The 14,425-nt window shown below is 38.8% G+C and overlaps 2 protein-coding genes across 5 annotated transcripts in view; one reads left to right on the top strand and one right to left on the bottom strand.

The window, feature by feature from the left end:
• Positions 1–14,425, bottom strand: part of acad11 (acyl-CoA dehydrogenase family, member 11) — a 73,572-nt gene that overhangs the window by 41,554 nt on the left and 17,593 nt on the right. For all 3 annotated transcript variants that reach the window (XR_001810316.2, XR_001810317.2, XM_017453426.3), the window contains exons 14-15: positions 2,950–3,019; positions 120–205 (exon numbers count right to left, since the gene is read on the bottom strand). Coding sequence is in view for 1 of the 3 variants with exons in the window: in XM_017453426.3 (XP_017308915.1) it covers positions 120–205; positions 2,950–3,019 (156 nt within the window). In the remaining 2 variants the exon portion in view is untranslated. The remainder of the gene's footprint in view (positions 1–119; positions 206–2,949; positions 3,020–14,425) is intronic.
• Positions 7,713–13,632, top strand: ackr4b (atypical chemokine receptor 4b). 2 transcript variants are annotated; one of them, XM_053674976.1, is made up of 3 exons: positions 7,713–8,008; positions 8,262–8,324; positions 10,197–13,632. In XM_053674976.1, exons 1-3 carry the CDS (start codon positions 7,901–7,903, stop codon positions 11,367–11,369), a joined length of 1,344 nt encoding a protein of 447 aa, XP_053530951.1. In that variant the 5' UTR covers positions 7,713–7,900; the 3' UTR covers positions 11,370–13,632. The 2 variants fall into 2 exon arrangements, with proteins under 2 accessions (XP_053530951.1, XP_017308918.1); XM_017453429.3 differs by lacking the exon at positions 7,713–8,008 and adding an exon at positions 9,383–9,455 and having other exon boundaries at positions 8,144–8,324.

Below are 14,425 nucleotides of genomic sequence, written 5' to 3'. Positions count from 1 at the left end.
TATTTTTACAATGTAAAAAACATTTAAGTATAATAAAACTGTAAACAAAACAGAATGGTTCAAAAGACAGAAGACAGTAAAAATTGCTGAGATGCACGGGGACAAACACTGGATCTTACCATCTTGTCCAAACACTGTAAGAGGTCGGATCTTCCTCACACCAGGTGTGTCCATAGGAACCAAAATCATACTGTGCTGACCATGTCTAATACACACACACACACACACACACACACACACACACACACAAAAAAACTAAAGCTTATATAATTAGACCTAATTACTGCTATGCTCAAAATGATATGCTTAGAATGCTTTGTTGTTGTTGTTGTTGTTTTATTAAGCATTTGTCCTTGTGGGGAACAGCTAAATGTCCACAGAAGGTCAAAATTCTCAGATATTCTTATCCTTGTGGGGACATTTTGGTTACCAGCGAAATCTAAAAATGTAAACATGCATGCACATACATATAATCCATAATTAATTTTCATAATATTATTAAATATGATTATTAAAACTAATATATGAATACTTAACATTGCTATATCACTATTTCTTTGATAGTTCTAGTCTTTAAGTACAAGTCCAATTTCCACCTGTTCTAGTAAAAAAAAAAAAAAAAGTGAAATCACACAGGTTGTGTAAGTACAGCTGGTGTAGTTATGTTAAGGCCATCAGGCAAATATTCCCTGTTCCATCTCCCTGACTTTTCTTTTTCACTCTCTCCTGTTGCTGGGTGGAGATGTTATTCTTTCTAATTTTGACAGCACTCTCTCCCATTCTCACACCCTTATCCACACCCATAAACAGTTACACACAAACAAATCAAACACAGTGCACAACTTTTCTACATGCTCCCAAGTTTTGAGCTATGTCCTGGACATGTATAGGCACATTGGCCCACTCTATGACTTAAATCCTAAACTCTCACCTTATTATTCAGTAACTATTACGAGTCATTCCATGACTAGTGAAATTATGAAGTTCAGAGAGTAGGAATGTAATTTTATGGTACTGATCTACACTCACTGTCCACTTTAAACACTTTAAACTCATTTATGCAGTTATACAATTAGCCAATCATGTGGCAGCATCACAATTCATAAAATCATATAATACAGGAGCTTCAGGTAATGTTCACATCAAATATCAGAATGAAGAAAAAGTGTGACCACTGCATGTGCAGCTTGTAATTAGCTTAGGATCTTAGTGGGTTTAAAGCAAATAATAATAAAAGAAATATGGAATGGCACCCTGATGGTGACGCTCACTTACTGAGATAGGAGCTACACCGGGATTTTGCTCGATTGCAACAAAAAGCGAGTGTGTCTCATTATTATCATTTTTGCTTTAAACGCACTAAGGCCATAAGCTACAGACCAGTCAGAGTGCCCTCGTTGACCCCTGTCCACCACTGGAAGTGCCTACAATTGGCATGTGAGTATCAGAACTGGACCATGGAGCAATGGAAGAAGATGGTCTGATGAATCATGTTTTCTTTTACATCATGTGGACAACCGGGTGATAATGTGGCCTAAACTGTAACCTTTCCTCCATGCCCATGCATATAAAATGCACTCCAATGTCCCATTACTCTAGTTAATGTGAAAAAAACATTTAGTCAAATTCAGGATCTCTACAAATTCAAATCCTTATGAAACACTTATGAAGCTTAATATAACAAAATGCATTTGCACCTAGCTGGGGTAAAAATATTGATAGGATAAATCATCAGAAAATATGACAAAGACAGCAATGAATATTAGTTCAGAAAGAAAAGACAGCGGGTTTTGCAGACTACATGATTATGAATAGTTCAAGAGAAGTTGACGAAAACTATGCATATGATTGTAATTATATGGTTATGATATAATCACACATTCCAGCACAAAAAAACGTTAACAGAGACACTTTAAATACCATCACTACTTAAATATTTCATTTGTAAGATAGTATAAGGACAACTATTTTTCATAGAAGCCTTTTCTTTCTCATGAATCTTGAATTGAATCTTGAATCTCATGAATCTTGTCATATATTGCATATGCAACAATTTCCGATTTTGTTGACGTCTGGGAAATTAAAATAACCTGATAATTTCTTTTAAAGGTCTACTACTATACGTTTGTTGCCATTATTCTTTCACTTCTTTGCCTAAATGTTTCTCTTAATTTCCTTTTCTTACATCTCTTGACCGAAAGCCAAACCTCTACTGTGACCACAGCACAGCCATGACCTTTTCGTGTGTGTGCAGTGATTTAAATTGTGTCATAAAGAGGAGATTATGTGTGGAATAAAGCCAGTAGAACTTGATCTGTGTTTCCGGATCAGCTTGGCTGGGTTTTGAATATTTCTTAATACAAGAGCAGACACAGTCAGAAACAGGTGCGCACACAAATATAACATTTTCTGCCTATTAGCACTGTCCAAAGGTACAGCTCCGTGTGCACCCTCACTCCCTCCGCCTTATCTATCACCCTACATCTCTCCAGCCTTTTCCTACGCCCCATGATGCTTTACACTTTTATGCAGGTACAAGTGGCATCTTTTTGTGATTATTCTTGATCTTTTAGTTAAAATTCCTTCTCTCCAAGGAACAGCATCGCCTTTTTTCAGGTTTTGTTCATCGCTCACAGGAGTAGTCCGCCTTAACCTTAGGTCTGTGTATGTAGCACTCTTCCTAAGCCACAAATTAAGTTTCGCCTGGTTGTAAGTGCAGCAACAAACAGCACATGTTGTTCCTGTGAGCTTCATAATGACATTATAACATATTCCTGCCTGAAGCAACAAACAGTATTGGTGTTTTAACATACAATATAAACAACACCTACTGCCGTCAGAGAAAGCCAGTCAGCGCTGTGCAAATACTTCCACCGGAAGTTATACCCATAATCGTTCTTACAGCAGCACCTCCACGAAAAAGATGGATTAGATGTAACAGTTTGATACCTGCTCATACTATCAGAAGCCTTGCTCTTGCACATGACTATGGCGATCTTGCACTTAGGGTTGCCTGCACCTAGAGATGGAAAAAAAAAGGAAATATTCAGAAATACAGATTTTTTTGGGTGGGGAAATTGCCACTACATATAGTAACTGTAAATAATGGTATTGCGCTATCTAATATCTATTATAGAATGAGAAGTGATATGCTTAAAGACCCTCACAAACTATCATATACCACTTTTTATAGGGTTGAAATGAAAATCTGGCACCCGAGACAGTCTGAGGCCCTCAGGGCAGGGCTTTCTAGCTTTCCCTGTATATACACTAATTATCTGATCATCAGCATTCATGCAAATCAAATCAGAAAGACATTAAATGCACACCAGGCCAGTTTCTTGTGTTTATTTGCCAAAAAGCTTGATACAGATCACATACAAAATTTTCATAGCCCTACAGCAGACATGCCTTTGTTAACACAGTTTCGAATGTTAAAAATTCTTTGTGATACGCAAGGTCACATTAGATTCAGGGAATATATTTGTCATATTTATTAAAAAGTGGGCCATCATTAACAAATATATGTTATTATCTATTCTCCATTTTGTGTAGAAAGAAAAGTGGTATATTTGAGAAACACTTGAAGAATAGATTTCCTACAATGGAACAACTACAGCTTTGCAAATCTACTGCAAATATGAGAGAAACATACGTATATACACCGTCTTACCCTGTTTCCAAAATCACACCCTGTACCCTGAACCCTTTAACCTGCAAAAATGCATTATGGGTATTCTGCATTACCTCGGCAAAATCACGGCACATTATTGGATAACAGAAGTGTGCCAGACGTTCTCCACTAGGCTTTCACAAACAGCAAAACACCCTAAACAGCGCACATGCAGAGGCACGTCTGCAGGAATATTGCACGCAGAGTTGCACACATGAGCGAGCGAGCAAGCGTGCACACACACACACACACACACACACACACACACACACACACACACACACAGAGCTTCAGAATTATCCTAGTAAAGATGGCTTTAAAAAGGATATGAAAAAACATATAGCCACATGGGTTACAATTATTTAGTAATAAAACCTCACTAACCTCACTGTCATGATACAGTCGTAGAAAATTTAGAACCACTAAGAGTACTCTGGGTATCCCTCTTGGTGAACCTTTAATGGAACCCTTTATGTACCCTTTATGTACCTTTAGGTACCCTTAATGGTAAGAAGAAAATACAGCTGTATGATTCCATTAGCTTAACATAAGAGATGACAAACCAGACCTGACACAATGGCATATTCACTTCCCTACATACAAAGACGATGAGGAGGTTTTTTTGTCATTGTTGTGGCCAAAAATGCTTGAATTTGCTGTGGCTTTTTTCAAAATTTGCGATGCAACTTGGAGTTTTTTATGTGGACACCTACTTCAACTGGCGAAATTACAATTACAATTTCTTTCACATTGATGTTTTTTGGTAAATGAGACCTTTTAGCTGTACTCATGAATTGGAGAGGGCTTTGGCTGAATGTGCATTGTGATGATGTCACATGACGCATCTTGGCCCAAATCTGCAAAAAATCTGCTGTAATTTTAAAATTGCAAGCTCATCTGAATATTGCGTAGTTTGCTTTAAAATCCTGGAGGGACTGATATTTATATACTTATACATGTGTGCATCATTATGCTGTAAAATCTGAACATTTCTAGAGAATTTAGGATATTCTTTTATTGGCTGTATTACTTTACAGGTTAGTAGTCAAATTTAGAGATGGGAATTTTAAATTATTATTTGCAATTAGTACATCTGAATATCAACTGGTCTACACTGCTCAGAAGCACTTTTTTGCACAGTCAGACTTCTATCTGAAATAAAACCTTTCTTTAAAAAAAACAAAAAACATCTGGATGAAGAACCATATACCTAATACAAACACATACACCTAGACAGTTTTTATGACCAAACAGAGAAGTTAAAAAAAGTTCTGGTATTACACACACACACACACGCGCACACACACACACACACACACACCCTTAATTCTGGAAAAAACTTGTGGCTTTCCTGAGTCTGTCTACATGAGTACTTGTTTTTTGTAATTGACTCTTAAGTAACTCGTTCCCAAGAAAACACACATTTGTGGTGTAATTCTGTGGGCCTGATGGTAAAGGCATGCCAAAGACATTCCAACAGGACATCTGCATGTTTCAGACTGTTATGTCCAATAAAAAACATACAAAGCCTGGTAAGAGCAGCTGAAGATTACTAAAGATCAACTGCTCTCAGAAATTACTCAGAACATGTCATTAGTCACAGTGTTTGTTTTGCACAACAAATTTTACTCTGAGTCTGCATTTTATATATACTGTTTTTGGCAGGTGTTTTAACCAAAGCAACTTGCACACGAGGCCCAGAGCTGAGCATTTGAGGATTTGGAGTCCGGCAGCTGTGGGATTTTTCATAACATTCCATCCTTCCAATCACTAGTGCATAAGCAATGCAAATCTTTCTCTCTGTCACACACACAAGTACACACACACACACACACACACACACACACACACACACACACACACACACACAGCAGCCACATCCTTAGATGGAAAAGTTGTGTGACACAACTTTGAGTTTCACAAAGTTGTGTGAAAAACCTGCCAAGTGATGTAGATTTGTTTACTTTAGTTTTTTTTACTTTGATTTTTCCTATAAAATACTTTTGTACAACTTAATGACAGGATATATAGTATGACTCCCTTCTTCATTTTCCTTCATTGTCCATTGACATTTTAGAGCAGTAGTTCAACCATCTGAAAAAAATAATGGATTGTGGGTGTAACAATTTTCTCCTTCAAAAAGTGAAAAAAAAACTTTCAGTGACGGGTTCTGCATTTTCCAATGCAAGACCTCTCATCAGTTTCCTAATAAAAATAGAGTGATCCATAAGCCTACAGCTAACACTGAATTAGTATAATAAAAACATGTGCAAATATACACTCATAGGCCATTTTTAAGAACACCTGTACACATATAAAAATCAAATACTGACAGAGAAATAGATAAATGGCACTGGCTATTGTTTTGTGCTATAGCAGCCTTGATATTTTTTCTGGTAGAAACAATTCTACCAGAGCCCTCACCACCCAAAGTCCACCCCAGATGTCATCCTGTAAATAAGTCAAACATGCATGATCATCCATCCAAGGAAAAACATATGCAGTCAAGGGTAACCTGTTTCTGCATCTGTCTCCTACAGTAATTAGGAAAATACAATACATTAACATCATATTGGTGTCCACTATAAAGAACACTTACAGTATAAATGAGCATTGAAAAAAGCTGGTTTTCACAAGAAAACGTCTGGGTAACCCTGTTGCCTGAGAAGGAAATGAGACGGTGCGTTAGCTGAACGCTGCGGGAATGAGAATATGCTCTCAGTCATACAGAGGGTACGGCCTGTTCAAAAAGACCCAAGCCCGAGGGTCATTGCAAGACACTCGAACTCAGGCCGGAATGTATATCCAGGCTGTAAAATCGAATGAATGTGTGCAGCGTAGACCACCCTGCCACAGCACACACATCCTATAAGGATACCGCTTTGGTCAAAGCTTTCAAGGAGGTGACCCCCCCCCCCCCCAGTGGAATGAGCCCTTATGCCCACAGGCGTAGTGAGACCACGTGCCTCATAAGCGACAGAGATAGCTTCAAATTAGAGATCTATAACTATCAAATTAGGATACCCCTATAGGACATAGGGAGGCCTTGGCTAATCCGGGGTAAAGTCAAGGCAGGAAGGGGCAACAGAGAGCTTGTAGATCTCCTACTAGCTTTAGAGATGTCAGGGCCAGAAGAAGAGCTTCCTTTAGAGTCAGAAGCTTCTCAGAGGCTGACACTAAGGGCTCTAATGCGGCACCTGACAGACCATCCAGGACCACAGAAAGGTCCCAGGAAAGTATGCATGGTCTACAGATGTGCCTCAGCCACCTAACACCATGCATATCCCTCGAAGTTAGAGGATGTTTCCCCACAAAGGCTCCTGATTGTAGAAGCAGCCAACCCCGCTGAGAAACGTCCTTGTAGGAACTCCAGGACTGTAGCTATTGTGCAGTTCGCTGGGTCTAGCTGACGGTCCAGCTGACGTTCCTCACACCATGAGACAAAAAGTCGCCGCTTGAACACTTACAATTTCGTCATGGATGCCATTCTAGCCTTCAACATGGTCTCTACAAGATTAGTTGTGAGACCAGAATCTATGAGCTGGTGCCTCTCAGGGGCCAGACTCACAGTTTCCATAGTTCCGGCTGAGGGTGATAAAGCAGCCCTCCGGCTTGAGACAGTAGATCCCTGTTGATGGGAATCTCCGAAGGAGATTTGATCAAAGATGATCAAACGTTTTCTTGTCCAAATATGTAAAAAAAAAAAAAAAGGCCAACAATTTCCATGGGGTGTACTTATTTTTTCACATGACTGCATTGCAAACATTTCTGTGCAACTTCATAGATATTAAAGTACTGCCTTATAAGACTGGTTTATGAGACAGCATGGTCAAGTCAATCCTAAAGAAGAAGAAGAAGAAGAAGAAGAAGACAGTGACAAAGAAGAATGTGTAATTTGACGTATTTTTCATTCCAGAGGTATATCATTTACTTTCTGTGGGTTGAATTAAATGCAACAGATGGGTGTGGTACATTACAGGGTTGCAAAGGAGGCATACTGGATCTCAGCTCTGTGAGTCAACCTATTCCAGAGAAAGGCAGAGAGAGAAACAGGCAGATAGACAGAGAGAGAGACTTAGGAACTCCTAAATTATGAATTTAGGAAATCTGCAATTATTCTGTGTATATGCAGCTCATTGTCTGTGGTGCATATAAACAGAATGAGCATGGCCAATGCAGAGAAATACATTACATACCAGGCTGTCACTCCTTTACACATTCTAGTAGATGAAAAAAGAAAACCCGGTAAAAGAGAAAACAAGAAGGAGGGGTGAAGAGATCGGCTACAAAATCTATGGCGTGAGAGGTAGAGAATACTGCGCCCTCCTTCTCTCGGTCTGTGCACACGCACGCACGCACGCACGCACACGCACGCACACACACGCACGCACACACACACACACGCACACACACACACACACACGCACACACACACACACGCACACACACACACACGCACACACACACACACACACGCACACGCACACACACACACACACACGCACACGCACACGCACACACACACACGCACACACACAAAACAGCTATTATCTACTGAGTTTTCCATTCTAAAGCTGGTCTCTCTCAGGCTCCCAGACTGAAAGTGTACCAGTGGCCGAGCTTTTCTAGGGAGGACGCAAACACACACAAGGTAAGACCCAAGTCTTGGGAATAACTCCTTATACCATACTTTGTCTGAAAACACATTTGTTTACCCTGTTGGCACAATTAATAGTAGGTGGATGACTTTTTGTTGTGCTATAACCGAGGGTCAAAATTGATATCTGTTTGTAAAATATATCTACTATATATATCACCATTTCTTTACTGTGTTACTTTTAATTACTCTGCTTATTGACTTTTTGAAAGTGTAGTCCCAAACTGTAACTTTGAAGGGTTTTATGATACCCAAAGCTAAAGTTCAAAATAAATAACTACATGCGAATGTTCTCAGAATTACAAGCAGGTTGAATGTCATTTTTTTGTTCTAATAAAACTACTGTATTAAGTATTGTACTAAGTTTGAAACTAATTTACTTTTTTTTTTTTTACAATAAGAAATACTGATGTGTGTTTTGTTTGAACAATGTTTTGTCTGTTGACTCAGTTAGAAATTAAAATGAGAAAAGCAGAGCTCAATAATGGACTACAATGAAGTGCAACACAAGAAGTGTTATTCTGAGACTAATGCTAAATAACAACATTTTATTGTTGAGGACTTGTTTATTTAGAGAATTTTCTTACATAGGTTTTAAGTCCACTTGATATTAAAACAGTGGGACAAAAAATATATACAAACTTGTGCTTTTTGTAATTTTCTATAAGCTGGTTAATGCTGATTCATGTTTTGTAGATTTTACAAAAAGCCTGCGATCACAATTTTTTAAAGAGGCTATTATCATACTTGTTTTAATTTGTATGTTGTAGCTATAAATGTATGTATAGCACTAAAACAATTGCTAAAACTGGCATACTTTAACTTGATTTACAATGATTTTTGTACAACCATCCATTTAGCCTGTATATCAATGCCTGACTGCCAGTTTTCAGAATTTAAGCATACTCACCTGTATATTTACATTTACATGTGAAGTGCATTGATTCTATGACATCTTTAACAAAGTAAATATTGTAAAAATAAGTAGCATGACCATATTGTATAGTGAGTGAAAGCCAATTTTATCAGGACCGACTTGCATTTCTCCATAGGAGTGGTTTACGAGCGAATCACACCCATCCAAGTGCAGTGGAAGTATTGACTTATATTGCTGTAGTAGTACAAGTGAGTATGATAAACCATGTGGAATGCATGTACGGTGGTTTGGCTCTCCTACTCTGAATACCAGACTACTGGTAATGGTGGAGGCTAAAATAACAAACCACGAGAAGTTTATGTCAACACGGCCAAGAAAAGCTTACGTCTTGCCTTTCTTTACAAAATTCACAGCCTGTGCTATATGTTCCATGGATATTTAGAAACCGTTTTATTATCGAGATGTTCACCTTGGGTCACTTATGTCAAAACACATCAAATTATTTACTTCAAATTAAACTGACAAGTGTCTCAGATAGAAAATAAGCCACATACTCCTGACATAACAAGGAAATATTCAAGGAGTAAATAATACACCCTATAGTACCCACAAAGTGCTAGCTTGACAGCAAGAGAGAATAGAACATGGTGGAGAACCTTAGGTGGACAGACTTGTCACCCATTACAGCAGAATCGGGTCAATGACAATTTTCCTCAGATGCTCCTTAAGACTACTGCTTAGAGAACTGAGTTTATCTGGAACAGAACTCTGAAGTAGCATTCTGGATAGGAACATTTTACCCTATGCCTTTCCTAGTAGTTCAAATGCAGAAATATTTTAAAGGTAATAAAAACTGTTGAGTGTGAAGTTACCTCATTGGACAGTATAAGTTAATATAGGTAATAATGCCAGTTAACTGAATTACAGTAAAAGGCATTACAATGTCCAGGGTTTTCAAACAAATTGAATGTAACTCTTCTTTCTTTCAGACCATTATGAGCTTACATTCAGAATATGAACTTTATGAGAATTACGATGACCTTGACCATTACAATGACAGCTCAAACCACAGCTACTATGATGAGGACTTTGAAGACCACTACTCTGTGTGTGACAAATCTGATGTCCGTTCCTTTGCCGGTCTCTTCCTCCCAGTGGTCTATACCATAGTACTTGTGGTAGGCCTGGCTGGAAACTCCATTGTTGTATTTGTCTATCTATCCCAGAAGCGCCTACGGACATTAACGGGTGTCCTCATCATTAACCTGGCCGTTGCAGACCTCCTCCTCCTTTTCACCCTACCGTTCTGGGCAGCAGATGCTGTAAACGGTTGGGAGATTGGTGTGGTGGCCTGCAAGATAACCTCAGCCCTCTACACCATCAATTTCAGTTGTAGTATGCTTCTGCTAGCCTTCATTAGCGTGGATCGTTACAGAGCGCTTTCCCAGGGCTCCAGCATTTACAGCAGGCCATCTGGAAACAAACAAAGGAGACAGAAGCTGCTACTATCCCTCCTGGTCTGGACTGCAGCCTTCGTGTTTGGCTTGCCAGATTTTTTCCTCACCACCGTTAAGCAGCACTCCTCTGGACACAAATCCTGCAGGGCAGTGTACCCACATAGTATGGCACAAGCAACAAAAGCTACCTTGGAAATTCTAGAGGTGTCACTGAGCTTCCTGCTACCCTTCCTGGTGATGTTGTTCTGCTATTACCGGGTGGGAAAAACCCTGAGTCAGGGAGCAACCACTGGAATGAGAGAAGTACGGAGGTGGAAGGCCTTCCGGGTCCTGATAGCTGTTGTGGGGGTGTTTCTGTTGACACAGCTGCCATATAACATTGTGAAGCTTATACGAACCCTAGACATCATCTACACATTTGTGACAAACTGTGAGGTCAGTAAAGGACTGGATCGGGCCACTCAAGTCACAGAGAGCTTGGCACTCACACACTGTTGTGTAAACCCAGTTTTATACATCTTCATTGGCTCGTCCTTCAAGGTGCATGTGCTAAAGATTGCTAAGCGCTATGGACAGACTGGAAAGAACCATCATCACGAGCACAGGCAACCTGCAGTGGAGATTGTGCTAAAATCACAGACCCGCACAAACAGCAATGCATACTCAGAATCAGACAATGAACATACAAGTAGCTTTACTATCTAGTGCACAAACCTGATTATCAGGGACTAAACACTACATTATATATAATGCAAATATGCTACAGGGATATTAAAGCATTTAATAAATGGAAAGATTTTAAATTTGGGGTTCAAGATACTAAACAAGTGCAAGAGTGCCCTGCTGACCGAGAATTACTTTGTGATTTTCAGATTGTAATACAAGAGTATGGGTGGGGTAAGTTTGTTTCACTGAATTTTGATAGGCATCAATATTCATAATTACAAACCCAAACACATCTGAATCTAATGTACTTTGGGGGAAATCAGAACATTTTTCAGAGTTGAGAAGACGGGTCAGATCAGAAATGGAGCACAACTTCCTCTTTTTTGCTAATCTTTATATAACATAACATAACATAATTGTTCATTGTGACCATGAACACATGTGGCTGTGCAGAAGTATGGTAATTGACGGTTTTATGTATTAAATGGGTCAGGGTCTCATACAATTTACATAGTACTGGCTGGTTAAATTGGTATTCATGATTGCAGCTTTCAGTAAACAGTTCCCAGCAGCACAGCTGCTAATTTTATTATGCCCTCCTGTACGCTGTACTGTTATATATTAATTTCTGCTAATTTTCATAAAAGGTGCAATAAATCACAGAAGAGCTCTGTATACAAAATCTCAACCAGCAAACCCACAAATAAATTCAGCCTGCAACAGCAAGTCAAAAAATTATTTTTTTTAAACAAAAACTCAAAAATATGTTTGACTTGCTATATCCATCTGTGATAACCATCTTGTGAGTTATATTTTCCTTTGTGTTTAGCGGAAATAAAGCTGGTTCTAGTTTCTCATTGTTAAACAGAAATAGTAACAAATGCATAAATCTGGACAAGTGAGTCAGGCTCGGGAAGAAAACAACCGAAGAAAAAACAGCTCTTTTGTAAATGTATGAACTCATACGTGATCATACATGCTTAATTTCCTTCGTTACACTAATAGGAGGATGTTTACCGTGAGTCAACAAATACAACGCTTACATTTCCTATAACAGGAATGTAAAACAGCTTAGTGGAAGGGCGATATCTTAGCAGGGAAAGGTTTTTGTTTTTTGTTTTTTGTTTTGAACAGGAGATGAAGTCTCTGAACAGCCCTGGGGTCAGGTCTACTAGGCGATAGTCGCTGAGGCAGGCAGGCTGAGGTTTCTTTGGGACAGGAAGCCAATGTAATGTAACAGTATGGCCAGGGAAATGAATGAGCATCTTGGGACGCATCCTGGAATGTCATCCTCTTCTGGGGAGGAGGATGACTTAATAACCATATACCTTACCTACTATTTATTTTTATTTTTTATTGTCACAGACAAACAGTCACCCAGCCATTGGCCAACGTGTTCGCTACAATATGTGGAGTTCTCTCCTTATGTCACAAGCAAAAAAAATATCTTTTGTGAGATGACTGTGTATTACAATTCTTTAGTATTCAGAAAAACAAACAGATTCTTAGATACGGCTTACACCCTTGTGTAAATGCATATGTGTATGTATCTATGCATATGTAGGGATTTTATCCATCCATCTCTAGTATTTTTCCAAAATTCTACTAAAACAAATTTAACCAACATACTTTTACTCATCTGTGCACATCTAGTACATCTGGTTCACAGGAATGCAGAAAGACACTTGTGTGTGCAATCCAGTCTTACAGAAAAAATCTTTTGCATGCAATTTATCTGTAGTACCTTTTAGCATTGGTTAGATTTATAAAAGCAGCACTACGTGACTGTGCCTTCATACCAACTTATCTGTATTACCTACTCTACATTAAATAGTACCATTCTGGCACATGCATTTCATGCATAAAAATGTATCATACTTTCAGTCAAATGTATGTATGTATGGGACGTTTTACCCCAGCATATTTTATCCAAGCTAGCCTCTACCACTACACTATTTAAATAAGATCAATATGTAATAAGTAATTTTACCACCTTTTTTATCTGTTGATTTGAGGTGTATTTACCCAGTTACAGTGGTGCTTGAAAGTTAGTGAAACCTTTAGAAATGAAGATATTTCTGCATAAATATGACCCAAAACATCATCAGCTTTACCTACAAGACAAAAGAGACCCCAATTAAAGAAATAAGAAAAATATACAGAAGTCACTGTCCCTGTTCTGACACCATCATCTCTCTACTCCTAGTTAAGTCAAGCAATGATCTAACTCTTCCTCATTTTCTGTATACATACTCTGCCTATATCAGCATTAAACCTAATGCATTAAAGATGCTTTCACTGATCTCTGTGTCTGTCTGTCTTCTTAACGAGCTCAGTACTGAGAGGGTAAACTCTGTCTGTTCTCTCTGTACTCACTCTCTCTCTCTCTCTCTCTCTCTCTCTCTCTCTCTCTCTCTCTCAAAGCGTGTAAATGTTCTTATTTTAGTACACAGATTCTTCATAATGAAATTCCAGGACTTTCAGGGACTTTTATTTTTGTTTTCAAGGAGTATACAAGAGGTGTCCATCTATCCATCAATTTTCTGTACTGCTTATCCTACACAGGGTTGCTGAGAGCATCTCAAGGGACTCAGGGCACGAGGCAGGGGACACCCTGGATAGGGTGCCAACCCATCGCAGGGCACAATCACACACACACATCCACACAGACGTTCATACACTATGGACAATTTAGAGATGCCAATCAGCGTATGTCTTCACCATAATGTCAGTATACTCCAGATGAGTGACAGAAGCACCGTTGCCAACGACTTTCAGTGGAAAGTCGATAAATGTCACTAGATGATGTCATGCAATAATTAACATATTCATTACGTATTCATTCACTACTCTGTGTGCTCACATACTGTATTTTAATACAGCCAAATTCCCAATAAAGCTGGTCTCATTTACATATTTTTCTGTTTCTGTTGTCAGATAATGGAACAAGTATGAAATAGTGACTGAAACGTGGCGCATTAAGACTACAGGTTAACCAGCAGTCATTCACAGTCATTTACAAGCTGCTGCTCTGCACTGCTAAAAATCCTGGTTTATAACCACAGCGTCATCTGACAAAGTCACCATAAAAACTA

This window comes from Ictalurus punctatus, chromosome 23 (genome assembly GCF_001660625.3).
Source record: "Ictalurus punctatus breed USDA103 chromosome 23, Coco_2.0, whole genome shotgun sequence".
NCBI lineage: Eukaryota > Metazoa > Chordata > Actinopteri > Siluriformes > Ictaluridae > Ictalurus > Ictalurus punctatus.
The sequence above is the reverse complement of the archived record's forward strand: the minus strand, read 5'-3'. Positions and strand labels throughout refer to the sequence as shown.

Coding starts and splice junctions, on each gene's coding strand:
- ackr4b (XM_053674976.1), top strand. CDS start 7,901: ATGAAAAAAGAAAACCCGGTAAAAGAGAAAACAAGAAGGAGGGGTGAA. Junction 8,009..8,261: donor ACTGCGCCCTCCTTCTCTCG/GTCTGTGCACAC, acceptor GGTCTCTCTCAG/GCTCCCAGACTGAAAGTGTA. Junction 8,325..10,196: donor AGGACGCAAACACACACAAG/GTAAGACCCAAG, acceptor TCTTTCTTTCAG/ACCATTATGAGCTTACATTC.